This window comes from Furipterus horrens, unplaced genomic scaffold (assembly GCF_987537825.1).
Source record: "Furipterus horrens unplaced genomic scaffold, mFurHor1.1.pri manual_scaffold_3, whole genome shotgun sequence".
NCBI lineage: Eukaryota > Metazoa > Chordata > Mammalia > Chiroptera > Furipteridae > Furipterus > Furipterus horrens.
Window position 1 is genome coordinate 56,953,324 of NW_028327173.1, and position 26,877 is coordinate 56,980,200.

The following is a 26,877-nucleotide window of genomic DNA, read 5'->3' on the forward strand; positions in this document are numbered from 1 at the left end:
GTAGGAGGCTTAGAGATACAAATAGCACCAGATATTATCCAGAATCCATCACCATAATTACAATACAATAGAAGAAAAAATTATATAAGGGTCAGTATTACTTTATAAAACACTTAATTATATAGATACATAAACATACATGTGCATTAAGGTCACAATGTAAAATGTACTTCTTGGTGCAGATGGAAGTGAAATATTTTTTAAAACCATTAATTCAGCTCCCACATTAGATAATTCTATAATACAGAATACAAAAGAATAGAACACTTAGGGTACTTATTTTGTAAAACTTCTTGTTTACTTATGCAGATCTATACATACATATATACTGAGCGACACTATGAAATGTATTTCTTGCTGTAGTTGGTACCCAAAAGGACTGAAAACCACTGATGTGCTCTCCAACTGAGGCCAAAAATATTACAGAACAGTGATTGTCTAAGCTGCAGCCAGCAATGTAAAGAGAAGGAGAAAGGGCCTGTAATCCCCTCATAACCGAGAGCTATGCAGGCAGGCGATATATAGCTATAGAATGACTGCTGGTCTTCTAGGCAATCGGGGAAGAGCATGTCCACAGGACTGTGCACAGAGCCAAGGCTGGCACAGGGCTGGGTCAAGCCAGCGTGGGTGTCTTCGCATCCTGTTGCTGATTCTGGCTCTTCAAGGTATCGCATATAATTAAAAGCCATGCAAATACAGGCCTTTGGAGAGGGAGGCTCACCATTCTAAACCGCTTCTTACCTTTAGCTTTTGTCCTAAAGGAACCCCAAGGGTACTCTGCAAAGAGCCCGACCTTGGAAACCAGTTACAAAGATAATCTACTGGAATTTGTGGCTGCTTGCATTATCCAGAGAATAACAATAACAAAACCAGGTGTCTCTAAAAAGTAGGTTATTTGCTTTACAAAAAGAAAAAAAATGTTTGCCCTTCTCATGTTTTAAATTGTTCATCTCTTATCTTCTATATTTAGTTCATTTGGGTCTTTAAATCTTTAGCACTTAGAGAATGTTATATTCCTTTGACTTCTTTTAGCTTTATTTTAATCTTCCTTTGAAATAAATTGTTTCAGCTACCTGGCTTATGCTTTATATTCCATTTAATTTTTCCTTTCATTGCTTCCACTTTAAAACATTTTTGTTCTCTGTTTCTACATCAGCTTTATTCACAACTATATACTTGAAATTCTAAGCTTTTGATTTTAACACCTAAAAATTCTATTTCTTTTATCTAATTTTCCCTATTTATGCCTTATAACTTCTGAATATTGGGTTTTGTTTTTAATCTGTTTAATAATTATTTTTATATCTTTAGTTTTATTAGTTTATAAGTGTATTTTCTTATTTGTAACTTTAATTATACTTTTCCTTGTATTATGTGCATTTATCAGACTGACAAGCAACAGAAATGTCAAGCTCAGTTTTTAACCACTACACTATTCAGCCTTCTTAATCTGTAAGCACTTTTGTAACTAACCAAACAAGAACATTTCCAGTCTGCCTCTAACATGTTTTATTTTCCTTCTGACCAATCTCCATTCTTGGCAGGGTTACAAGAAATCTCTTTGCCGGAATCTTTCCATGTCCTTACACTCATTACAAGGAGCAAGGAAAGCTGCCTAAAGCTAGAAGAATCCAGGATTTTTAAAGCAGAGTCAACAGGACCCTTGGCAGGTGGCTCCCAGGTGTGTGTGCGCCACCTGGGCCAGCTTTGGGGCAGACCGTCAGGGGAGGTGCCACCTCCATCTCCTCCCCGTCAGTGGGAGGCTCCCAGACAAGGCTTGGGGTTAGGGGAAGGGGGTGAAAAGGGGCTCCAACCTTTTTTCTTTCTCTCTGGTAGTGGGGAGGACTTTCCCTTGAACTCAGAGGCATAATATGAACAATATAAATGCCTGTGGACAAGAATCTTACCATTTAATGCCATCTTGTCTCTGTGAGAGGTATATCAATGAAAACTCAGTCAGGAGACAGAAATCACTTAGTAATGTGACCAAGGAATTAAGATAAGGGGGAATTTGCTAGTGAGAAAGAGAACTCCAAAGAACAGAGGAATGCCAGGGATTAGGAGCAGCCACCACGTCTCAGGCTGAGACAGAGGACCCAGGGAGGAAGCCACCCCTCCCAGTGCTGAGGTCAAGACATTGTTGGAGACGGTGCGGCAGGGATCGGTGAAAGCAGAGAGGTTCACTGAGATGCTGGTTCAGTGGATCTCACTAGAAAGCTGCCTCCTGGAGCGCTAGAGAAGCCTGCTCAGAAGGAAGCTCTGCCTCAGAACTCATGGAAAAGCCACCTGAAAGGGTGCGGGGAAGTTGCTTGGGGGGAGATGCCCTGCCAGCAGCACCCCAGCGTGGGCATGCCCAAGGAGGGGTCCTGGGGGAGGGTGCCTTCTATTTGTGCTTCACCGCAAAGCTGCTGCTGGCAGGTGGCCTGGGGCATCCGTGTATGAGGGTGGTTTGCTGGCAGCCCTCTGCTATGAAGCTGCCCACAGAAACGGGCTGCAAGGCACAGGGCACTGTGGGCAGACACACACACACACACACTCACACACTCACACACACACTCACACTGCAGGAGACCTGTGGGAGAAGCACACCAGAAATAGGACAAGAAGCTCCTTCTTCCTGCCATTCTCCCCCGGAACCCTCTATTGACAAAGCTTAGCGTCATATTCACTATAAAGAAGTTCTTAAAAGAGTTCAGTTCCATTATTATGGATCAGTATTGAGTGCATTTGTAGCTAAGACAATGAATTGATAATGGGAACAGTACACCCCGTCTTCTACTCAGCTTCCGTATTCCCTTTTCTCCACACTGAACCCTGTGCAATGATGACTCAGCTCTATATTTTCATCGATCATGATGCTGCTATTCACCTTACAAGTGAAGAAATTCTCATCCTTCATCAAAATAAGATGTACAGTCCCAACTGTTACAGTATGCTAGCTATAATAATTATTCCTCAAATTCCATCACAGTCCCACTGAATGTTTTCTTACATAAAGACTGTATTGTAAGCATAGGCATCACCAACTTGCAAGAAACAAAAGTGAGAAAAAAGAGAACATACACACATAAACATGTAACAGGCAAAGAGACTATGTGAAGCCACTACAGCCCACATTTCAGTAGTTGGCCATGAGCCATAGACAGTTACCCAGGCTTCCTGCCTCCCTCCACCTCCTGCATGTCCCCCCTGCTCTCAGGCAGAAGCTGAGCTGTTCAGTTCTTTATCTGGTGGAGTGGCCTAACGCTTCATTCAGAAAAGTCAGTCCTCAATCATCCTGCATTTTTTGGATTGTTACTTTTCATTAACCTTTGCTGTGGTCATGGAACTAGTAAGGGGCACCCCAGGGAGACCCCTTGCTGCACAGTCCTTTTTGCTTTCAACATGCAGCAGCTACTCAATTTCTGTTTGGTTACTGGGATCAATCTCTCCAGCCAGTAGAATAAGTCCTAATTTGTGGCATATTGGTTCAGTGATATAAAGAGCCCCAAGTGGCCATGGGGCAATTTTCTCTTCAGATTCAATGGAACCACTGTCATGTCCCCTGAGGAAATCATTCCTCTCTATACTAGCAAAGCTTGAAGTTGCCAGGACAGGAAGCAAAGATTCTGTGAATAGACCGTTAGATGTAATGACGAGAGGAGTCTCTTCGGTTGCTACTCCTTGTTCCCAGATCTATGCATTCCGGCAGAGGTGGGGGTCAGGGGGGCAGAATAACACCATGTAACAGTCTCTGATTCAAAGCCTATACCCTTCTGCTGGATCCTCCCAGGCTCTGACGAGGCCCACCCTTTTCCCTTGGCTTCTAGCAGCCTCATTACAGTTTGTTTGGAGGCTAATTTGCTCCTCTAGAATTTCCAAATGATCCTTTCTACTTCTGGGCTTTAATGATATGATGAATCTGTAGATATGATAGTTTATGAATGCTACAGTTACTAGGTATGAGGAATTTTAGCCTGGTAAGTGACCTGGTCACACTCTAAGGCAGTTAGGGCTCACAGTGATTATGGTCACCTGATTAAAAAAAAAAAAAAAAATCCCACAAAGGCTGTACCGTACCTTGTGAAAGAGAATGTGCTCCTTTCAGAATATTGTCTCCCCGCCAGAGGCATAACTGGGTCTTCAATAAGCCATCCCATGTTGAGTTAGGCAACCAGTTCCAGATTATGGGCTATATGGTAAATTTGATTGATTCCATGGGCATAACCTCATTGCCGCACTTCCCTTGCTGTGAAATGAGTTCCTTGATCAGACTCAATACTTTGCAGAATGCCATGATGAGGAATAAGGATTTCTGTGAGCTCACAGAGGGTGATGTGATGTTGGCAGAAGTTTGAAGGGCAGGGAATACAAATTCATACCCAGAATATGTGTATTTCAGTACAGACACACTCTGCCAGCTCTGTGATGGTCAATGTAATCATCCTACCACCAGTCAGCAGACTGGTCCCCTGGAAAATGGAGGCACCAACCCCGTTAGTGGCTAAGTTCTAATGTAGGTCTCCGCTGTTGCTAAACTAGACACTCAGTAGTAGCATTAGCCAGATTCGCCTTGTTAAGGATCTGCTGAGCCCATACATAGCCTTCATCCCTGCCACTATAACCGCCGTTTCTCACGGACCCATCAAGCAAGCACTGGGATGGCTGGGAAACGAAGCTAAGTGACATCCACAGAGCACATCACCCCACCCCCACCCCCGGCCGCCGCAATTGTGAAGAGCTTCATCTGCAGAATGCTATGGTGAGCATTTGCTCACCATATCTTCACAGTGTGTACCCATTCAGAGAGGATTCAGTATATAAAATTAGAAAAAGAAAATAGAGAAGGAAGAGCTGGGTAATGCGGTGATAAGGAAAGATGTTAAGTCAGTTTCGGGTACGCTGACTGCGATTTCTGTGGGGCTTTCCAGCCCAAAGGGGCACTTCTGGAACTCAAGAGAGAGACTAAGACACAGAAATCTGGCTGTAAATGATGCAGAGGTAATAGTAGAAACCGCAGGTGGGGAGGAAATATTCAGGGACAGGGTTGAATTTGAAGAGTTGGGGACAGAACTGGGCAGAACATCTGGAGCGGCTGTCAGAGAAGCACTTGGAGAAAACTGAAAGGAGACTCCAAGGGAGAAAACCTGGCCAGAGCAGTGCCATGAGGGCAGAGATGGAAACGTTCCTAAAAGTACGAGTAACCAACAATTGTTACATATGAAGGAGAGATAGTTAAAATACAGGCGAAAAAATTCCATCGGGTTTGGCAGTTAGATCATTGCTATCAGTACAGAAAACTTTCGGGTGAGTGGTGGGAGCAGGAGCTATATTCACAAAACAGTTCACGAATGAATGCCAAGCCAGGGAAACTGAATCGGTGAAAACTGCGCATTCACCCAAGACAAAAACTAGGCGATGAAGTGATAAGAGTTCTATATAGCATTTCTATATTAGCGTTTCAAAGGGGATTGCTCCAGATTTCCAGAGGATGAGAAAGCTTGAACATTTGATAAAAATGGAAGTAAAATGGAAGGCACTTCTATGCAACTGGCATTGCAGGACAAGAAGAGAGGCAGTATCCCAGGAGAGGGACCAGATTAATGACTCACTCTCTATGACCAAAGGTATGGGGGCAAGGATAATGGAATGGGGCGGGGGAGCAGTAAATTCATAGGAGGTAGGGAAGGAAGTTGAGTTGGTTACCTTCCCCCAACTTAACTTTCAGATTACTGAGCATATTCTTCTGATGACAGTGAAGTCTGAATAGTTGCTTGGACAGGACTGAAGAATATTTAAAATTTTGGAAGAGCCATAGAGGGAAATGAGAGGGGGAAGGAATAGAGAAATCTAATACAAATGCTCAAATTCCACTTCTTTCTCAAAGTCTTCTCTGACACTTCCCATGAGAGTAAATACACTATTAACAATGTATTTATATAGCAATTAAAATAGTTCCTTTTAAAATCTCTATTCTACCATTCTTAAATGGTACTTGTCATTTTCTGGTATGTAGTTAATTCATCTTTTCATGTGTGTCTTTCAAGAATTTGTAATTCTTTTTTAAAAATCCCATTTCTTTGTATTCCTTATAGCATCTACTAGACTAGGTGACATATTAACTCAGTATTTCAGTAACTATCCCTGTACAAAAAATCATCCTAAACTTAGTAGGATAAAAATCTACTAATTTTTCAAATTATTATTTCTTACCATTCTGGGTAACAACTAGGTGGTCCTCACATGGGGGTCTCTCCTCTGGCTGCAGTCAGGAAACATCTGGAACCTCCCTCCCTCAAATCCCTGGAGACTGACACTGACTGTTGCCTGGGACCCAGTAGGGCTGTGAACCAGAATACACATCCCTGGCTTCTCACTGTGGTTTGGGCTTCCTCAGGGGAGGGTGGCTGGGTTTCCAGAGCAAGCGTCCTGAAAGAGTCAGGCAGACACTCTGTCACCTTTTAGGGCCAACCTTAAAAGTCATGCAGTATTATTCTGCCACATTCTATTTATTGGAATTAAATCACTAAGGCCAGCCCTATTCAAGGGAGAGGAACTTAGACTCGACCTCTTGGTGAGAGGTGTGTCACAAAAATTTTCAGATACTACATACAGTAAGTGCTAATTAAATGTCTGTTTAAGCATTAAACATGTTGAAAAAAGCATCAGAAGGGAAAAAAAGTAATAGTGCACATTCAGCCCTGGCTGGTGTGGCTCAGTGGACTGAGTGCTGGCCTGCAAACCAAAGGGTCACTGGTCTGATTCCCAGTCAGGGCACATTCCTTGGTTGCGGGCCAGGTCCCCAATTAGGGGTGTGGGAGAGGCAGCCACACATGGATGTTTCTCTCCCTCTTTCTCCTTCCCTTCTCTCCTAAAAAGATAAATAAAATTTTAAAAAATAGTGCACATTCTTAAAAATTCTTAATAGAAGTTGGTGATAACGGAGAGTCAACTAACCCATAAGACATGCTACCCCTGGCTGCCTGTTTGACAGTGAGTACTTGTAATCTTCTGCACACTCCTTAGGAGATGAAACTGAGCTGTTTAATCTCAGCAGATTCTGATTCAGTAGTTGAGGTGGGGCCTGATACTCTGCATTTCTAGCAAGTTCCAGGGTGATGCTGCAGCTCATGGACCACCCACTGAATAACCGGGTTAGTAGAAAATATTTGTAAGAGTGACTGCCTGGCTCCTGTGGTCTCTCCCTTCTCTGGCAGGGTCCCAAATCAACAGCAGTGTGCCACCAGAGGTCCTTAGGTGCTTATAGGACCTCAGCCCTCTGGCCAGTGAACCCTTGGTACAGACAAGGTTAATCAATTCTTCTACAAGCCGTTCAGAATTGGAAATGAAGGAAGAAAATAATTTTCCTCTTTCTCATGGTGAAGCACAGGATATGAGGCTCTGGAGTTACCAGGCATGTGAGGAAGTCAGTGTTCTGGACGGATAAAGGAAACAGGCAGAGAAGAAAATCCAAGTGACATTCCAATCCCGATGAGCCTCAGACCACACCCCCCTCTTGAAAGATTATGTGGGGTATCTTAATGTCCTCCAGAAAATCCTCCTCTTGTCCCAAATCTGTTTTGTTTGGGTTTCTATCATTTGATACTTAAAAGTTCTGACTAATGTGGGGTGCAGGGGAATGTCTTCTCCTGGAAATGCAGTAACACGCAGTGAAGGAAGAATACAGGAGAAATTCAGAGTGGATTGTTACCCAGACATCTGGGACTTGCAATGAATGAATGAAGGCCTGTCCATTTAATCATGCTACAGGTATGTTTCCAACAAAGTGGATAGGGCACTGAGAGAGAAGACAGTAAGAAACTGAGGATGAAGGAAGACTGAGAAAAGCCTCCAGCTATCTAAACAGAAGGGAAAAGTAGAAGAGACAAAAGGGTCAGTGGGTTGAAATTGAACAGTGTTGGAAGAAAGTGAAAAGAAGCTGTTACCCCCCAAAAAAGACATCTGCTAAAAACAGGAGGGGACAGGACAGTTTAGGAGCACCAAAGCTAATGTTCTTTAAAGAGAATCCCCCAGGCTGCGTGGAGGTTAAAAACAAGAGCTGGATAGAGTCCTGCCTAGCAAAGGTTAAAAGGTTGCACTTCCCCTGTGCACCAGGCTTGTACAATGTGCTTTACATTTATGATCTTGTTTAATGATCACTAAGGAAGTGTCCCCCATGTTCCTGCCAGCTGTCCCTGAAATCTAGCAGTCAGAGCTGGCCCTTCCACCATCAACAGAGGATCACAGAACAGGGGTCATATTGTACGAGCCCCCCGCCCCCGGTAGACCCCATGAATGGGTATTCCTCAGGCGAAGCAACCCAATGAAACAAGAATGACAGTGACCACCTTTCCATGTTTGAAGTAACTGAATTTTTAATAACTGGCTTCATAGTCACACCTTCATCTACTCAACCCCATTATTCAAAAGTCCAGACCGTTAAACCAAATATTTCATAGCATATTGCCAAAAGAGTAAAAATTTTACACTGAAAGAAAAAAATAACAGACAGGTTCCTACCAGTGTGTACTGTCTGTGAGTTGAAAGACTTATATTTACACAGCAGGTAAATATGCAGGTAGGGCAGGTGGCAACAGAACAATATACTAGAGACACTTTCTTTGTGACAAATGCCCTAGGGAAGGAGATGTGGAAATGAGGTAATGAGGCTGAAATGGATACCGGTCTCATTTTAGCCATACCTTGTGGTATGTTTATAAAATATTTCTTTCACAAGTTAAAACAGTATCTGTTACAGATGGATTTAATTTTGGTAAAATCAATGAAAAAAGTTCTATGTTAATGCAACATTTGTTGTAAAGATTCCAGAAACACGAGTCAAAAATTCAAATTATGATTCCCACAGTTACTGTAACTCTGCTATACAACATACATAATGGAAGAAATGTTATCACATATACCATAGTACAAAATACTCAGTAAGCAGAAATAAGCTGAGTTATGCTTGTTGTGGGAATCATCATTTTCAACTAGCTGAGAATATATAAAAATTGAAACCATAAATGCATGCATTATTTTATGTACTTAATTCAAATTTTTCTTGATCCAATTTAATCAGTTTTGCATCCAAACTACATTTGCCTTTCATAAACTTCAAATGAATGTCTTTAATAATTTTAAAATCCACATCACTTGGTCTCTTTACTCATGCTGGCTGCCTTTGCAGAATGGCATCAATACACCCTGTCCCTCCCCCCACAGGTCAGGACATGTCTGCCAGCGTCCATTTTTCTATACTCCTTTTCTCCCTGAAGGACACCACAGAGGAGGGGGAAAGAACACCAAGGAGACAAGAATCACGTGGAACAGCTTAGAAAGGTAAGTCAGTGCAGCAGGAAAGGGGGTCCTGGCACAATTACCTCCCCCTTAGCACCTTCCTAAGCAAAAACAAGAACAATAACACCACCATGCATTTAAAATTCCCATAGCAGTTAGTCATAACATGATTTATCTGATCCTCACAACAGAGACAAAAAGAAGACCTTTTGGTTGTCAGCTCTTTGTGACTCAAGTGGAATATATTTAAGGATGTGCTTTTATGTTGTCGTGTAAAGTCTAAGCCATTTAATTGCACTTATAATATTACCCGCTTACTATATGCAGAGGATGTACTTACTATTGAAGGCAGAATATACTTTATGTAAAAAGATTATGGTTATGAGCTAAACATTTAACATATTTAAGTTTTTACTTTAACTATATTCCGAATTCAATAATGAAACAGAAAGAGATATAACTGTCCTTTGAAACTCCACCTGGGAAAAATTAATCCTGCGTATTATATCCAGTACTACTTTTCCCAGTTTGGTTTTAACTAGAAAGGGCACCTTGTACAACCTCGGAAGCGGAATCCTTTTATTCACCAGCAGCCTTTACCATCAGAGTATGTTTCATTACAGTCAAACTAAATTACACTCTGAACACTATTTCCAGTTATTAGACAGTAGGAAGATGGCTGGTAAGTGATGGAGATAATGAGCCCTTGCATATTGTCAGAGACCAGGAAAGGGGCTTATTTGCTGCCTTATGTGATACATCAGTCAGACATGAAGGCAGGGCTAACACCTAAGTTTTCCATCCAGTCCATCCATGTTAGGGGACTGTCCCAGGAAAACTATGGATCCAGCAGAGGGTAAGGTTTACCTTAAACAGAATTTAAAAATGTCTCGTTGAATATGGAAACTGAAGCAAAATTGATCAATTCTAGAGGACCACAGAATGAATGAATGCTTAGAAATATAAAATGATAGGGCTTGTTTCTCTTGAACAGTCACTATGTAAACTTCCCAAAGGTCTAAGTTTTCCAGATAAACTCACAGCCAATAAGGTCCTGAAGATTGTCAGTACCATAGATTAAGAAACTAATTTTTCATATTTACTTATAATTAAAGACACAGAATTCCATTAGTGACTATAGTAAAATATTCATACAGTAAAGAATGAAGCAAGGGAAAAATTTTGAAACAAGGTAAGTGGTCCAACAAAAGAACACTTAAATAAACTATATATGTTCATAAAGTGGGCACTCTGTAGCCATTCCCAATGTGTTCCTGAAGAATATCCAGGAAGAGGAAAAGGGTTAACATACTGTAAAATGAAAAGTGAGGTTACAAAATGGTATATTCTATATAACTTCTAGTTTAGAAAAAAGTTAAGTACATTGACAAACAGACTGGGAGGACATACACAAAAACACTACAGTAGTTACCTCTGCTGGTGAGAATTTAACGTCTTCACTTTTTTTTCTTTTCCAAATGAAGAGGGGCTAAGAGGAAATTCTTATTTTCAAAAAGAATCAATGAGTATACAGTAGTCCCTCTCTATATCACGGTTCACTTATCATGGCCTCACTGTATCACGGGATTTTAAAAAATATTATATTTAATTATTTATCGCAGATTTTTCACTATATCGTGGGGTTTCGTGGTACTGTATACATATGTTGTTAAAGTTACATAGGTTTAAGAGTGTAGAATAAATGTAAGGTTCCTACTTCACAGAGTGGTCTAGAATGTAATACTCGCAATAAGTATTCTGATATCTTTGTGCCATCTTTTTAATAACACACCGAAAGAAAACAGAAATATATCTAGTGCCACTTAGCACCTGCATTAACAGTTATTTTTCTGTAAGTTAAGAAACAACAGTTCATCAAATTTACAGTTTCCTTATACTTTTTGCCAATTCACACAAGAGCAATGTATTTTTAAAAAGATATGACATAAATTTTTATTCAAGGTTGTAGTCTTCCATGCAGTCTTCTTTGTACACCATCACATCTAGAAAATAAACTTCATGTGCTTGATTCCATAAGTTTTGAAGAAAACCATGATAATGAGTGCCCACAATCCCAGAATAAAACCCCCAGGAGGATGCCAGTCTTTCAGTTTGGGTTTCTGCAAAACAAGGAGGACACGGTACATTTAACCAGAGGTAAATAATTTAGCAAAGGCTAAAGCAAATACTGATTGAAAACAGAAATTTAACAAGTTGTGTTGTAAGAGGGAGTAATTTAGCTAAATTAAGTGTCTTAGGATACCAACAATGGTAAAGACCTCAAACAGGGTAAATATCTCAAAAGTGACTCTTACAAACATCAGTTTCAAGTGATATTTTGTTCCCTCAAAGGGCCTACCCTACCCAACCATCTCTCTTCAGACAAGTTATTCACTAGCCTAACAGTCCTCACTTTGAATTTCCATGTTCACCAGTCTGTTGGTTTTATCTTTCCTATTAGACTATAGCTCTGTGAAGGGCATCTTGTTATATTCCCAGCACTCACCTGCACAGTGCCTGGCACACAGGAGACATTCATACAGTACACTGAGCAATTCAGTGGAAAAACAAAAGCTACCTGATTCCATTTATTCTAATATTCAGCAAGGACTTGTTTGGGGCCAGTGCCTTTGGTCGTGTTACTCCCTGAAGTAGAACGTTCCTCACTCCACTGTGCCTATTGAAAACTCACTAACTCAAACGCCAACTCCTCCAGATTTTCCCAGCTGATATATTCTTTTCTTTGAATCTTTAGCTCCTTCTACTTTTACTCCTATTTACTACTATAATTACCTTTATTGCTTATCTCCCTGAAAACTTCCAGGGGTCAAATTCTGGCGGAGCCCATTTTATATGCCCTTCTCCATTCCCAACGCCTCGACACTCAGCCAAGTGTCTTATATGTTTCCTTGCCCAGCAAGGAAAGGCAAACAGTCTTCCCCTTTCAGTTGTCATTTCAACAGTTATATTATGGCCCTGAAATTGGAGGTCTGTAACTGTGATCTCTTCATGAGTTCTACTTCCTGAATTACTCGCTAAGATTATACGGGTAGTTATGATAAGAGTCATATTTTAGAGTAGACTAGAGTGAAGAGAAACTGTAATATGACCTTTGCCTCAGTCATCATGTAAACTAGATCCAAAAAAGGTTCACAAACCTCTCAGCTGAATCCACATCTTTGAGTTTGGTTTTCCCTTACATAACCAGGACCTAACGCTCTTTCCTCAGTCTTAACTAACCACTGTAACTTTCAGGTGGTGTCTAAAGCAAGTCATGTTAAAAATAAAAAGGGTGAACAACATTTAAGTTCTATGATTCGTTAGAGATTGCTTAGATAATATTGAAATTATTTATTTAAATAATGAAAAGAAATCCTTTTTCTGCAGCTGTAAAAACTCTAGTTACTTGTCAATGAGATGAATTTTCTGATACTGTAATTTTACCATTTGATCTTAAATTGAGTAGCCAAAAAGAGTTGCCAGAGATAAGATAACTATGGCTTCTTTGGAAGTAATTATTCCCAAAGATTGCCCTGGGTAGCTACTTTGATCTGCTATTCCAAAAACTGGCCCGGAGAGTTCTGGAGGCATGCTTCCTGGCCCTTCGACTAGCTGTGTCCCACAGTTACTCCACCGATGCCCAGGAGAGGACCAGAGAGAAGAGCGAAGTGCTAGAGCTGCAGTTTCCAACAGCAAACTTTGGAAAGTAATAACGGGAGACTAAGAAACATATGTAATTGCTTCAAAATTAAAATGAAATGGTGCATTTCTTCACATTATAATTTGAACAAGCTAACAAAAGCAACAAATCTCGGCCTTTTAAAACTGTTTGCAGTTGCTATTTTTTTTTATGTTTATTATATATTTCTGATGAACAAAAAATGGAAAATGAATGACTCATTAATTACTCTTTGGACTCCAGTCTTAACATGGCATCTAAGTAGAAGCCCCAGTGCAGCCTGTCCTATCTTTTCTGAAAATACAAAGGCCCAAAAAAAGACACCAGAAAATAAAATGGCACGAAAAATTAATTTAACCTCTAATGAGAAACCTTAGACACTTTCATTATCTGAACGTCCTAGAAACCAGGTCAGAAACAAATTTATGTTGGCCCAGTTTTATGATAAGTACACAAGAGGCAAAGTACTGCTTTGCTCTGGAAACACAATGATTCTGTCAGCTCTCTCCCGTTTTCTCCCTGCAGTTTAAAGATCATGTCAGAAGGTACAAGGGTACTAACATTGGTTCACTACATCCAAGAAGCTCCGATGGCCACAGGAGAAGCTCTGCAGAGAGGGCAAAACACCAAAAAACAAACAAACAAACAAAAAAAAAAACATACATATATATATGAGTAATACATTAAGAAATGTGTTTTTTTCATATACTTCATCTTTTTAAAGTGCCCCCAAACGAGGCATATGCAGCATTGTAGGAGATGATCCTAGTTTAGTTTAGCAAAACCACATTTGATGCCTGCCTGCCAGTCACTGGGAAATGTGTAACCAGCCACCTATTCTTCAGATGCAGATCTGAGAAGGCTGTTCAAATCCAAGCCGATAGTGAGAAGCAACCACGTGCTCTGTTGGCAAATACCAACAGTGTTCTAAGAAAAATGAAAAAAAAATAAGATGGAATCCATGAGTAAAAATACTCCCACATATGAGAAAGAAGTATTCTGAAGATGCAAAGAACACATCTCTGAATGAGATTCAATAAAGAAGTAAAAGATAATTTTAGAAAAAGTTTATTGTGGGCTTGAATAGAGATACACAAGGAACCAAAAAAAAAAAAAAGTTTTAATGCTATAAAGACAAAAAAAAAAAAAAAACAAAATACAAGGTCAATAGGCTAGATAAAAATGGAGCTGGGCGTTGGCTGATGTGGTTCAGTGGACTGAGCACCGGCCTGCGAACCAAAGGGTCGCCAGTTTGATTCCCAGGCGGGACACATGCCTGGATTGCGGGCCAGGTCCTCAGGTGGGGGGTGCATAACAGGCAACCACACATTGATGTTTCTTTCTCCCTCCCTTACCATTTCTCTAAAAAGAAAGAAAGAAAAGCTTTAAAAAAAATGTTTTTAAAGGGAGCTAGGTGATATAATTTTTGTAATAGCAAAATTAAAATCTACACTGATGAAAGAGTGTGTCCTAAGCACATCTTTGAGTCCTTCACTCACCTAATTGTGATAGACTGATAGCCAAAAATGACACTGATTCTCCATACTTCCTCGTGTCCATCCCCTTTGCAAATACACTGCTTTATAGCAGCTCTCATTAAGAGGTGGAATCTATGTTCTTGCTCCTTGAATCAGCTGACCTTGTGATTTCTTTTGGCCACCACAATACACACACGCAACAGTGTCCTAGTTCCAAATTTAGCCTCAAGAGGCTTGGCTTCCTTCAACTCCCTCTCCAACCTCTGCTACCACTACAACAACAAAAACAACAAAATCTAAGCAAGGCTTGTGGAGGAAAAGGTGCCGTGTGAAGAAGAGGTCAGGTCCCCCAGCCAACATCCAGCCAACTCCCAGAAGCAGAACGACCCAACCACCCAGGGTTGACCATGGACTCATGAGGTCAGAACACGTTCTCATGGGCTAAGAACAGAATTGCCCAGAATTCAGACTAAATTGCCAGCATGTAGAATTATGAGCTAAATTAATGATTGATGTTTAGAGACACTAAGTTCTGAAGTGATTTGTTATGCATCAAAAGCTATGGAATACATCCACTGAGGTAACAATGTAGAAGGAAAAACCCTGAAACTCGATCTTCCTAAGAAAATTAAGTTCCCATCTACACACTTGAAGCTTTAGGTTTCTGCAACAATGGTAGAAATAAAAACGAGTGAAGGGCAGCTAATCAACCCCTTGTCCACCATGAACTTTGTTCAGGTCAGGGAGATCTGTCAAGATAATCCTCTCTGACCCCCCTAGAATGAGAAATCCATCCCCATTAACTCATTTGAGCTAAATTTCACAAAGTAAGAACTTCAACAACCACTTGTTGCATCTGAGCAGTATTTACAGACAGCCTCTGATAAGGCTGTCCAGGAAAAACACAGTTATCCTGTCTGCTAGAGGTAAATTTCACATGTCCTTTACCACCCACCGCCCTCACGCTAAGGGAACTGCAGTGAGGCTCCCTTCCAGCTCTCTGATACAGTCTTCCTGGAAACAGAACGACTCCACTCATCACCATGCCAGGAGCTGCTCTCAAGGAAATGAAGTGGGGGAATTAGAGACTAACCCCCCTAGATTCCCTCTAACCTTCCTCCTCCCAATTGCAATCTAGAGCTGAGGTCTAGTTTCATCTGAAGTTAGCAATTAGTGTTAATCAGATGTTGCCCCCTTCTGGAGAAATGAACATCTCCCAGGATCTTGATGCGCCTTACCCATGGTAAATTTGCAAAGCAATTACTCTAACCTAGAATAATTAAAAATGATTTGTTTTTAACTGTGATTTTATTTTTAATAGAAAGTTAACTGTAGTTTTTACTTAACCATGATTTCATTTTTCTGTGATAAGAATACTCACTATGAATATTATTAATATTGCTGTGAAATTTCTGGCCAATTCAGATATTACATTTAGGAAGGAGAAGTAAATTTTCATTATCTGCAGATAGTCTAGTTATCAACTAACTCTATAAAATCAACTTACAATTATTGAGAATAAAGACTTCAGGTTTGAAATCAACATATTTTAAAAATACCCTTCCAATATGCCAGTAAAAATAATCAGAAAATAGAATAGAAAAAAATACATTCACAATAGTAATGAGAAACATTAAATAACTAGGAATAACAATAGCATGAGACATAAGGTAAACTATATGTGAGGGGTAAACAGTACTAAATATCAAAAAGAATATGATAAAGCAAATTTATAATGTTGTTCTGATGAAAAATACATTAATGAAACAGAAAAGAAAGTAGGCAGTCAGCCCAGGATCCAAGAATTTAGTATGCAATAAAAACTATTACAAGTCGATAGGCAAGGGAATATTCTTACTGGTGCACCAACAATGGATTCCCATTTGAAAAAAAACTCAAGTTTTGTTTCTAACCCAACACTATAAACCAAAATATACTTTATGTGATTTAGAATTAGATGGGAAAAAATCTTAATTACTTTGGTGCAGTGGCACCCAGGGACACATCACCATGGAAGCTACGTCAATCGTACAGAAGGAGGGCTGTTACAAAGGAACTCTCTGTGGAGAGCAGAGCACAGGGGTCCAAGGGCCAAGAAGCTGAGGGGATTGTCAGGTGGGTGGCTACTCAGGAAGGACTTGGGCGGGCTGGCCTTGAATGAGGTGTCCTAGTTGGGTCAGTGGAGGGGAGGGGACAGCTCTCACGCAATGGCCCATGGAGCAAAGTCATGGTGATGAGAAAAGACAGGCCATCAGGAAATGGTGATGCCCAGACTTGCTGGCAGAAGAAGGTGACAAAAGCTCCACAAGGGTAGAGATTTGCATCTGCTTTGTTTACCACAGAAGCCACAGGACTCTGGAGCTTAAGAAATCCTGTTGAAAGAAGTAGCAAGTATGGGGGTAGCAAGCATCAGGCCAGGAAGAGTCATTCTGTGAATGTCCAGCTGTGTACTGGGATTTGACACAATGAGGGCCCTCTGAGAGCTGAGCCAGCAACCAACCGTAGGTAAATGGGGTACAAAGGTATAAAATGTAGGAGAATCTGCACAGTAAAGGACATTTAAGTTTAAAGACAATGAATGAGAATAAGAAGAAAAAGGTAAAGAAAAATTTTAATAAAAACTTTTTGAAAAATCTGCATTTTGCAAAATGTATAAATCAAATTAAAAGGCAAATAAATGGGATAATATGACAGAAAACAGAATGAATTTAGTACATTAAGATATCCCCAAAATTAATAAGACACAAATATTTATCAATAAATTGGACAGGAAAATGAAATTTTTCAGAAAGGAATAATACAAGTGGCTAACTACATTAGAAAAAATTTCATTTTCTTGATCTTGAAAACAAATTAAAAATGATATATTAATTATTTCTTCCTCTTCTTAAAATTAAACTAGTAAATGTTACTAAGGTTGGTCTGCTTTTCAGGAAAGTAATCTATTACCATTGTCAGAGGTCTTTAAAATGGTCTTATGTTTATGTTTTCATTTTTGGGGTCTATTGTACTTCTAACTAGGATATATATTAAGAAAGTCAGAAATGCTGACAAAGATTTCACACAAAGGTTTTCTTCTGTGTTACTTACATAATAAAAAACAGGAAATAATCTATATAAATAATACGAGAAATATTGTACACCCACATAATTTGTCATAAGAATGTTTTCAAACAATATTAATGATTTGGGAAAATACTCTGTAATAATTAGAAAACAAAAGCAAGATGTAAAATGAGTATTAAAATATGATCTTTCTTCTTCTTTCTTTTTTTTAATCCTAACCCTAGGACATCTTTTATTGCTTTTTTTTAGAAATAGAGGAACAGAGAGAGAGAAACATCAATATGAGAGAGAAGCATCTATCGATTACCTCTTGTACACACCTGGACAGGATATCAAACCTGCCACCCAGCTATGCACCCTGACTGGGGATCGAACTCTCAACCTTTTGGTTACAGAACAATATTCCAATCAACTGAGCCACACGGGCCAGGGCTGATCTTTATTTCTATATAATATTCAAAAGAAGAAAATATACTAAACTCTTAATAGTATTTCTCTGGGAGAAGTAGGATTAAAGGTAGTTTTAATCTCTTCTTTCTATATGTATCTATACTTTTGAAGATATGTTTTCTACAATGGATATGTATAATTTCTTTGGAGAGGGAGGAGAATTTACAGGAAAAACTTGTATTAAAAGAGGCCACTTAGAAAAATCTTCATAAATTCATTTTTCCCAAATTAGGAGAGGTACAGTGATAATACTGTTTAATATCTGACATCTTACTTTAAGAAAAGGTAATAGGCACAGAAGCAAACAAACACAGGGGACTGTCAAGATGAGGAGACAGAGAACTATGGCCCAAAGTGGGGAACGGATCAAGGTTCCAGTGGGAGAATTAAGTGACGAGGAGATAGCCAACCTAACAGATGAGGAGAGAGACAACCTAACAGATGCAGAATTCATAACACTGGTGATAAAGATGTGCACAGGCTTGACAGATATGCTTGAGTATGGCAAATGCATAAGAGAAGAAGTGAAGGCTATGCTAAGTAAAATGAAGGAAAATCCACACAAAACCAATGGTGAAGGGAAGAAAACCGGGGTTCAAAGCAATGATTTGGAACATAAGGAAGAAGAAAACAGTGAACCAGTACAGAATGAGGAAGCAAGAATTGAAAAAAATGAGGATAGGCTTGGGAACCTCTGGGACAACTTTAAACGTGTCAACATCTGAATCACAGGGGTGCCAGAAGGAGAAGAGGAAGAGCAAGAAATTGAAAACTTATGTGAAAAAAAAAATGGAGGAAAACTTCCAAAATTTGGTGAAGGTAATAGACATACAAGTCCAGGAAGCACGGAGAGTCCCAGACGAGCTGGACCCAGAGGGGACCACACCAAGACACATCATGATTAAAATGTCAAAGGCAAAAGATAAAGAGAGAATCCTAAAAGAAGCAAGAAAGAAGTGGAGAGTTACCTACAAAGGGGTGCCTATAAGACTATCAGCTGATTTCTCAAAAGACACTTTGCAGGCAAGAAGGGACTGGCAAGCAGTATTCAATGTGATGAAAAGCATCCTACAACCTACAACCAAGATTACTCTATCCAGCAAAGCTATCATTTGGAATGGAAGGGCAGATGAAGTGCTTCCCAGACAAGGTAAAGCTAAAAGAGTTCACCATCACCAAGCCATTATTATATGGAATGTCAAAGGGACTTACTTAAGAAAAAGAAGATCAAAACTATGAACACTAAAATGACAACAAACTCACAACTATCAATAACTGAATCTAAAAAATAAAAATAAAATCCAACTAAGCAAACCAGAATAGGAACAGAATCAGAGGTATGGGGATCATGTGGAGGGTTATCAGCTGGGAGAGAGGAGGGAGATAAATGGGGAAATGGTGCAGGGACTAAGAAGCATAATGGGTTGGTACAAAATAGACTGGAGGAAGTTAAGAATAATATAGGAAAGGGTGAAGCCAAAGAACCTATATGCATGACCCATGGACATGAACTAAGTGGGGTGGGACTGCTGGTGGGAAGGGGGGGTACTGGGAAGAGGGGAGCAAAGGGGGGAAAAATTGGAACTACTGTAACAACATAATCAATAAAATATACTTTAAAAAAAGAAAAAGTAATAAATAGCATGATAGCAACATAATATACTAAAGTGTTTTTTCAGCATATATTTAATGACATTCCTGGAGTATAACAATATTGCTATTTTTAAAACAACTATAGGTAATATTTTAGACACTAAAATGATTTTATTTATAATTCAATGACTGATATAATTATTATTGCATTTGTACTACAGCTGAATTTGAGGTAAGTTCATATTTAATTATAGCTTGCATTTTCACTTGTGTCCATGTTAGAGCTCCTCATAAAGTGACTTTGTGTAGGTAAGGTACTCTACTGACTGCTATTAAATACACTTCTTTTTATTTTTTAACCTTTCACAATAACAGCTATAATACAAAGGTGAAAAGCATACTTAAAACTGCAATGTGTCATGAGCAAACACTTAAAAGCTTAAGGGCTGCATATTATGTAAATGCATGAGGTTTCAAATTAAAAAGCTAGGTAGCTAAGCAACACTGCACTGCCACTTGTGAACAGTATTCAGTCTCCCCTTTCATACTGCTAGGAGAACATTACCCAGAACTTTAAAATAGTTACAGCACAAATCTAAGTATTAAAATTATGTAAAAAGAGAAAATTAGGGTTTTTATAATTGTATATGTTTATTGGCAAGCAAATGAAAAATATCCAAGGTCTCAATAGGAATTTTTTCTTAAGATATAATGACCATATCAGTTCAGTTAAACTGTATTTTAAGAAAATTAAAAAAAAACTACTAAGGTTACAATGATAATTACTGTAAAAATTACTGTTTTTAACTGTTTAATCAGTGGTAGTACATTAGTATATTTACTCTACATCCTCTCTATAAAATTTGTACTCTTCAAATTGTTTTTATTGAATTTACTGGGTTGACATTGGTTAGTAAAATTAAATAGGTTTCAGGTGTACAATTCTATAATACATCATCTCTATATGTTGTTCTGTGTATTCACCACCCCAAGTCAAGTCTCCTTCCATTACTGTTTGTCCCCCCTTTCACCTTCTTCTACCTCCCCACCCCCTTTCCTCTGGTAATCTCCACACTGTTGTCTGTGTCTATGAGGTTTTCTCTTTGTTTAATTCACCTTTTTTATCCAGCCCACAACCCCCTTCCGTTTTGACAGTTGTCAATATGTTCTCTGTATCTACAAGTCTGTTTCTATTTTGTTAGTTTATTTTGTTCATTAGATTCTACATATACGTGAAATAATATGGTACTTGTCTTCTTCTAATTATATTAATAATATAAAAGTGTGGTCAGTAGAATTCTAGGACAGCCCCCAAGATGTCCTTTCCCTGGTCTATACATCCTATAAAATCTCTTCCCTATGAGTATGGATAGAATTTGTGAATATGACGGGATATCACTCCTATGATTAGGTTACCTTATATAGCAAAGATGAAGGGATTCTGAACATGTAATGAAGGTCCCAATAATCAGCTGACTTTTAGTTAATCAAAGGGAGATTAACTGTGGGAAGGAGCTGACCTAATCAGGTGAGCCCTTTACAAGAGGATCTAGATATCAGAGACAGAAGTCAGAGAAACAGATACACTACAAACAAAAGATGCTCTGCTGTTGTGAGCCACGGGAAGGAATGGCAAGCTGCCTCTAGGAGCTGAGAGCCTCAGTCAGTCCCATGACATGAGAAACTGATTTCTGCCAATAACCAGTAAGCCTGCAAGAGGACCCTGTGCCAAAACTGAGAAAGCAACCTGATTGACAGCTAGCTGAAACTTTGTCAGACCTTAGCATAGGACTAAGCTAAGCTGTATCCAGACTCCTGAACCATAGAACTGTAAGGTAATAAATGCGTTTAAATCACTAAATTGGTATGTTACACAGCAACAGAAAACTAACAAACAAAACTTTAAATAAAACTATTCATTACATATGATCATTATTCCTTGGTTTCCTTGGGGATAATAACTAATTAAAATATTAACTATGTATTTAAAAAGTAAATAGAATAAAATATTCTAGTCTAATTCCCCCATTCTTCCAGATCTATTCTCTAAGACCCTGCTCAAATATCACCTCCAGGTGAGGCGTGTTCTCATACCTCAGTAAGAATTAATTTCTTCTTCTTTGGGCACCAATGACAGTTTATATCTTACACTACAGTTAATTTATGAGTGTGATTCTACTACATTTGGGTCTATTTGTGATATCTTATCCATTTCTACACCTTACCAAGGTCACAAGCTTTGAATAGAGTAATCAACTTGTTATATATTATTTTCTTCTTAAAAATAAGAAATATAAATTTTTCTAATATAAATATTAAATACTAATTTACTAATTTATACTAATTTATGACTTAAGGAAAAGGTAATTTCACTCAGCAAATAATGCAATCTATTTGAAGAATCCCTAGTGAGAACTTAAAAATTATTTCTTTAAAAATGTATAAAACAATTTGAAGTTTGAACTAAATGAACCTATTTTTTAATTCTTAACTAAGACATATAATAACCCACTGTTCCTACAAATAAATAGTAAGGCTTCATTTATAAATAGTACCTACCAGTGTCTGTTAGGAGGTAATCAGAGTTCTGTTGCTGCCAATGTAGGAGTAAACACTACAGCAATTGCTCTGGCCAGAGGGCTCAGGTTATTGGCACATCATTCCATGCACCAAAAGGTTGTGGGTTTGATTCCTGGTCAGGGCACATACCTAGGTCACAGGTTCAATCCCCGATCAGGAGACATACAGGAGGCTACTGATAATGTTTCTCTCTCTCTATCTCTCTCTCTCTCTCACCCCTGCCCCCAAGTCAATAGACATATCTTCAGGTAAGGATTTTTTAAAAAGTTAATACTCCAGAAATTATCTGCCCATTCTGAACAACTAGAAAATCATACAAAAGGTAAGAAAAAAATGGTTTTCGGATTTTTGGACAATTTGCTGCAGTTTTCTGATCCTTAAAAGAAAAGAAACTGATAAGATGAAATAAGTCCTTCAATTACACAAACTTAATGCCTGGGGGCAATTTCCAAACTTAAGTGCAAGGATCGAGTACCAAAGTGGGGCAGTCTTGCTGAGTTGAGGAGACACAAATTAGAACTCCGGAATATTTGAGTAACTAGCATTTGCCGGGTATAACTACTGGAGAGGAGGGAGCTGCACAGAGACAAGAGCTCTAGAGACCTGCAGAGGAGTGTCCTTGAATTCTTGGCAAAGTTCTAATCTGCCCATGCATGACAAGAAGCTGGTAGGGGAACACAAAACAAAACACCAAAAGCAGTAGGCCAAATAATTCCCAGTATTCATAATTTGCAGAGCATCAGGTTACAATTTACAGTGAGGCTAAATCATAATAAACCAGACAGTAGGGCTTTCTCAATAAAACAAAAATAAACCAAAAACTTGATCTGGATCTGCCTAAAACAACCTAAAAGCAATCCGAGAGAGATCAAACTGATTCTGGAACAAAATGCAACAATTGCTACATGAATAAAACAAAAATCTAAAATATAGCAGCCAACAAAAAAATTTTTTTAAATACATAGTATCCAATCAAAAAAAAAAAAAAAAGAAGAAGAAAGAAACAGGCATAAAAAGAAGGAAAATATGACCAACACACAGGAGAAAAATCAATCAACTGAAACTGACCCATAAATGAAAAAGATGATGGATTTAGTAGAAAGGGCCCTGAAGACAGGTGTTATATATTGATGTAAAGGAAAATATAAACATATGAGGAGAGAAACAGAATATATAAGTAAGTCTCATAGAGGATTTCTAGAGATAAAAATTATATAAAAAGAAAAAATACACTGAATTGACTTGACAGCAGATTAAACACCACAGAAGAAATAGCAGAGAACTTTTAAGATAGCAACAGAAATTACTCAAAATAAAGCACAGAAAAAAAAAAAAAAAAAAAGAGCAGGGAAAACGATAAACAGAGCCTAAGTGTGTTGCGGCACAACACCAATCACATTTGTGCAATTGCGGAGGGGGAAAAATATCTAAGAAAATAATGACTAAAATGTTTCCAAATTTTATAAAAACCACCAAATCCACAAAGCTCAACAACAAGCATTAAGAAACACAGAAAACCACAGGGACCCAGCTGCATGATTATAAGCAAATTTGACTGGAACACAGCCAGTCAATAGGCAATATGAACTATTCATTTACATACTCTCTGTTGTTCCTGTCACACTACAACAGAGATGAGTTAATTGCAACAAAGACCACATGACCCATAGCCTAAAATATTTACTATCTGGACCTTTAAGAAGAAGCGTGTAGACCCCTGCTATAGAGAAACAAAGATAAGAATGATTAAAAATTCACTATCCAAAACCAGAAATGCCAGAAGACAATGAAAAGACACCTTTAAAGTACTGAAAGAAAACCACTGTTAACTAGAATTCTAGGGAAAATGTACCAAGTGCAAAAAAAAAAAAAAAAAAAAAAAAATTTCAAGGATAACGGTGAAATAGAAACCTCTTTCAGTAATACAAAACCTTAAAGAATTCAACAGACAAGGACAACAGCACACTTATACTACAAGGTAAGTCTACCAAAACCTATTCTACAAGGCATACCTATAGCAGACTTATACTACAAGAAATGTTAAGTTCTCCAGTCAGAAGGAAAATTATACCAGATGAAATGCAGACTTATACATATATATGAGGAGAGAAAAATGGTACATATGTAGGTAAATATAAAAATACTTCTCCTCATTTTAAAATTTCTTTACAAGATCATTGTTTAAAGCAAAAATGATAATAATATATTATGAGGTTTGTAACATATGTAGAATCAAAACATATAACAACAATAGCACAAAGGATAGAAGGCAGAAATGAGGAATATATCACTATAAAGTTCGTATCTTATACATGAAAAATATATTAGGTAAGGTAGATTATTTAAAGATGTTTATGATAAATCCTAGAGCAATAACAGCAACAAAGTGGGTTCACTAATAAACCAAAAGTGGAGATAAAATGAGATATACAGTTGGCCTGCGAGCCAAGTGTCGCTGGTTCGATTCCCAGTCAGGGCACATGACTAGGTTGCATGTCAGGTCCCCAGTTGGGGGCGTGAGTGAGAGGTAACTGCACATTGATGTTTCTCTCCCTCTCTCTCTCTCCTTTCCCCTCTCTCTAAAAATAATAAAATAAATAAACAAATAAATAATTTTTTAAAAATGAGATATACAAAATAATCAATACAAAAGGCAGAAGAAAAACAGGAAACTAAAAACAGATGGAACAAATAGAAAACAAATAGCAATATGGTAGATTTAAAACCAACCAGATTTAGGACTTCGAGCCAAGATGGAGCCTTAGACTGACATGCTCGGTCTCCCTCTACAACTAGAAAGGTATACAACTACCTCAAAACAAAAGATAACTAGAAATTCCAGAAAATAAAACTACACAGAAGCCCAACATACAAAGTTATAAACCAGCGGCACTCGTGGGATGGGTAGGAAGAGCGAAAGTGGGTGGTGCTGTTTGCGGTAGCAGCTCACGACCCCAACACTGGGAAAAGCAGTCACCGCACTGCCTCGGACAGTGAGGCCCAGAGGGCGGGAAGACGGATTCCGGTCTCCCAGCAGAGAATAACGGCAGGAATCCAACTTGGACCCCGCTCCTACACAAAGTGCCACAGCACCGTGAAAAAGGTTCCGGATCGCCGCCAGTCGCCAGGTTGTCACGAGTACACGGGCTCCGCCCCCTATAGCCGGCCCAAGAAGCAAAGTAAAACGCAAATCTGTCAAAATGAGGCAGACAACTATAGAAATCCCGGTGACGCAGCTCACCCGGCAACAGATGAAGAATCTGACAGATGAACAAATAAGAAACCTATCAGAGGCTCAATTCAGAGCTATAGTCATTAGGTGGCTTACAGAATTAACAAAAGATTTGGAGTAAGACAAGAAAGGATTGAAAGCTACTCATACTGAAAAGAATGAAAACACATACGAGACAAGTGGTGAGGAAATAAAATCCAGAGATCAAATCAACAAACCGGAACACAGGGAAGGAACAAACAATCAGTGCAGAAAGAGGAAACAGAAACCAGTAAAGTGAGGAGAGGATCAGAAACCTCTGGGACAGCTGTAAGAGATCAAACATATGGATTATAGGATTGCCAGAGGGTGAAGAAGAACTAGAAATTGAAAAATTAAGTGAAAATATAATAAAGCAGAACTTCCCAAACTTGGGGAAGGAAATAGACTTACAGGTCCAGGAAGCACAGAGAGTTCCAGAAAAACTGAACCCAGGGAGAACGACTCCAAGACACATTATAACCAAATTGTCAAAAATTAAAGATAAAGAGAGAATCTTAAAAGCAGCAAGAAAAGAATCATGTACAAAGGGGCCCCAATTAGACTATCAGCTGACTTCTCAAGCAAGAGGCAAGAAGGGACTAGCAAGAAATATTAAAAGTAACGAAAATCCAAAACCTACAGCCACAAATACTCTATCCAATCAAATTGTCATTCAAAATAGAAGGGTAGAGAAAGTGCTTCCAGGACAAAATAAAACTGAAAGAGTTCATTAGATCCAAACCACTATTATATGAGATGTTAAAGGTACTGGTTTAGGAAAAGGAGAATCAAAACGATGAACATTAAAATGAAAACTGCATCACAAGAACCAACGACAGAAGCTAGGGAATTGAAACAAAGGCAAACTAAGTAGGCAACGAGAGTGGAAAAAGAACTATGGGTATGGGGAACATATTGGGCGGAGGTCAGCAGGGAGGGATAAGGGGGTAAGGGAGGGAGATGGTACAGAAATTAAGAAGCATAGTAGGAGGGAATGGAGTAGACAGGAAGATGTTGAGAAGAACTATATGCACAACCAATGGACATGGACTAAAAGGGGGGGACAACTGGAGGGAGGGGGGCCACCGGGTGGAGTGGAGCAGAGGGAAGGGAAATTGGGACAACTGTAACAGTATAATCAATAAAATATATTTTAAAAAAATAAAACCAACCAGATTTAAATTTATTTAAATATTGATAATTACATTAAATCAAAATGTTTTAACACTCCACTTAAAAGGCAGAGATTGTCAGGTTGAATAAAAACATAATAGTCAATGATATTCTGCCTATAAGAAACCTATTTGAAATTTAAGACACAGATGAATTATAAGTAGGCTAATGGAAAAAGATATACCACCATGAAAAAAGAAAACTGGAGAGGCTATAATAACTTCAGAATAAAGTAGATTTTAGAACAAGGAACGTTACAGAGATAAAAAGGAACTTAATATTGACAAAGGGACTGATTCATCAAAAAGATATAATTCTAAATATGTAGT

At 38.7% G+C, this 26,877-nt stretch overlaps 1 protein-coding gene across 1 annotated transcript in view; it reads right to left on the minus strand.

Moving 5' to 3' along the window:
* Positions 1-8,328: 8,328 nt before the first annotated feature.
* PIGK (phosphatidylinositol glycan anchor biosynthesis class K) overlaps positions 8,329-26,877 on the minus strand; it is a 100,673-nt gene continuing 82,124 nt past the window's right edge. Inside the window, exon 11 of the mRNA XM_090269635.1 lies at positions 8,329-11,396. Coding sequence (XP_090125761.1) covers positions 11,280-11,396 — 117 coding nt within the window. The 3' untranslated portion in view covers positions 8,329-11,279. The remainder of the gene's footprint in view (positions 11,397-26,877) is intronic.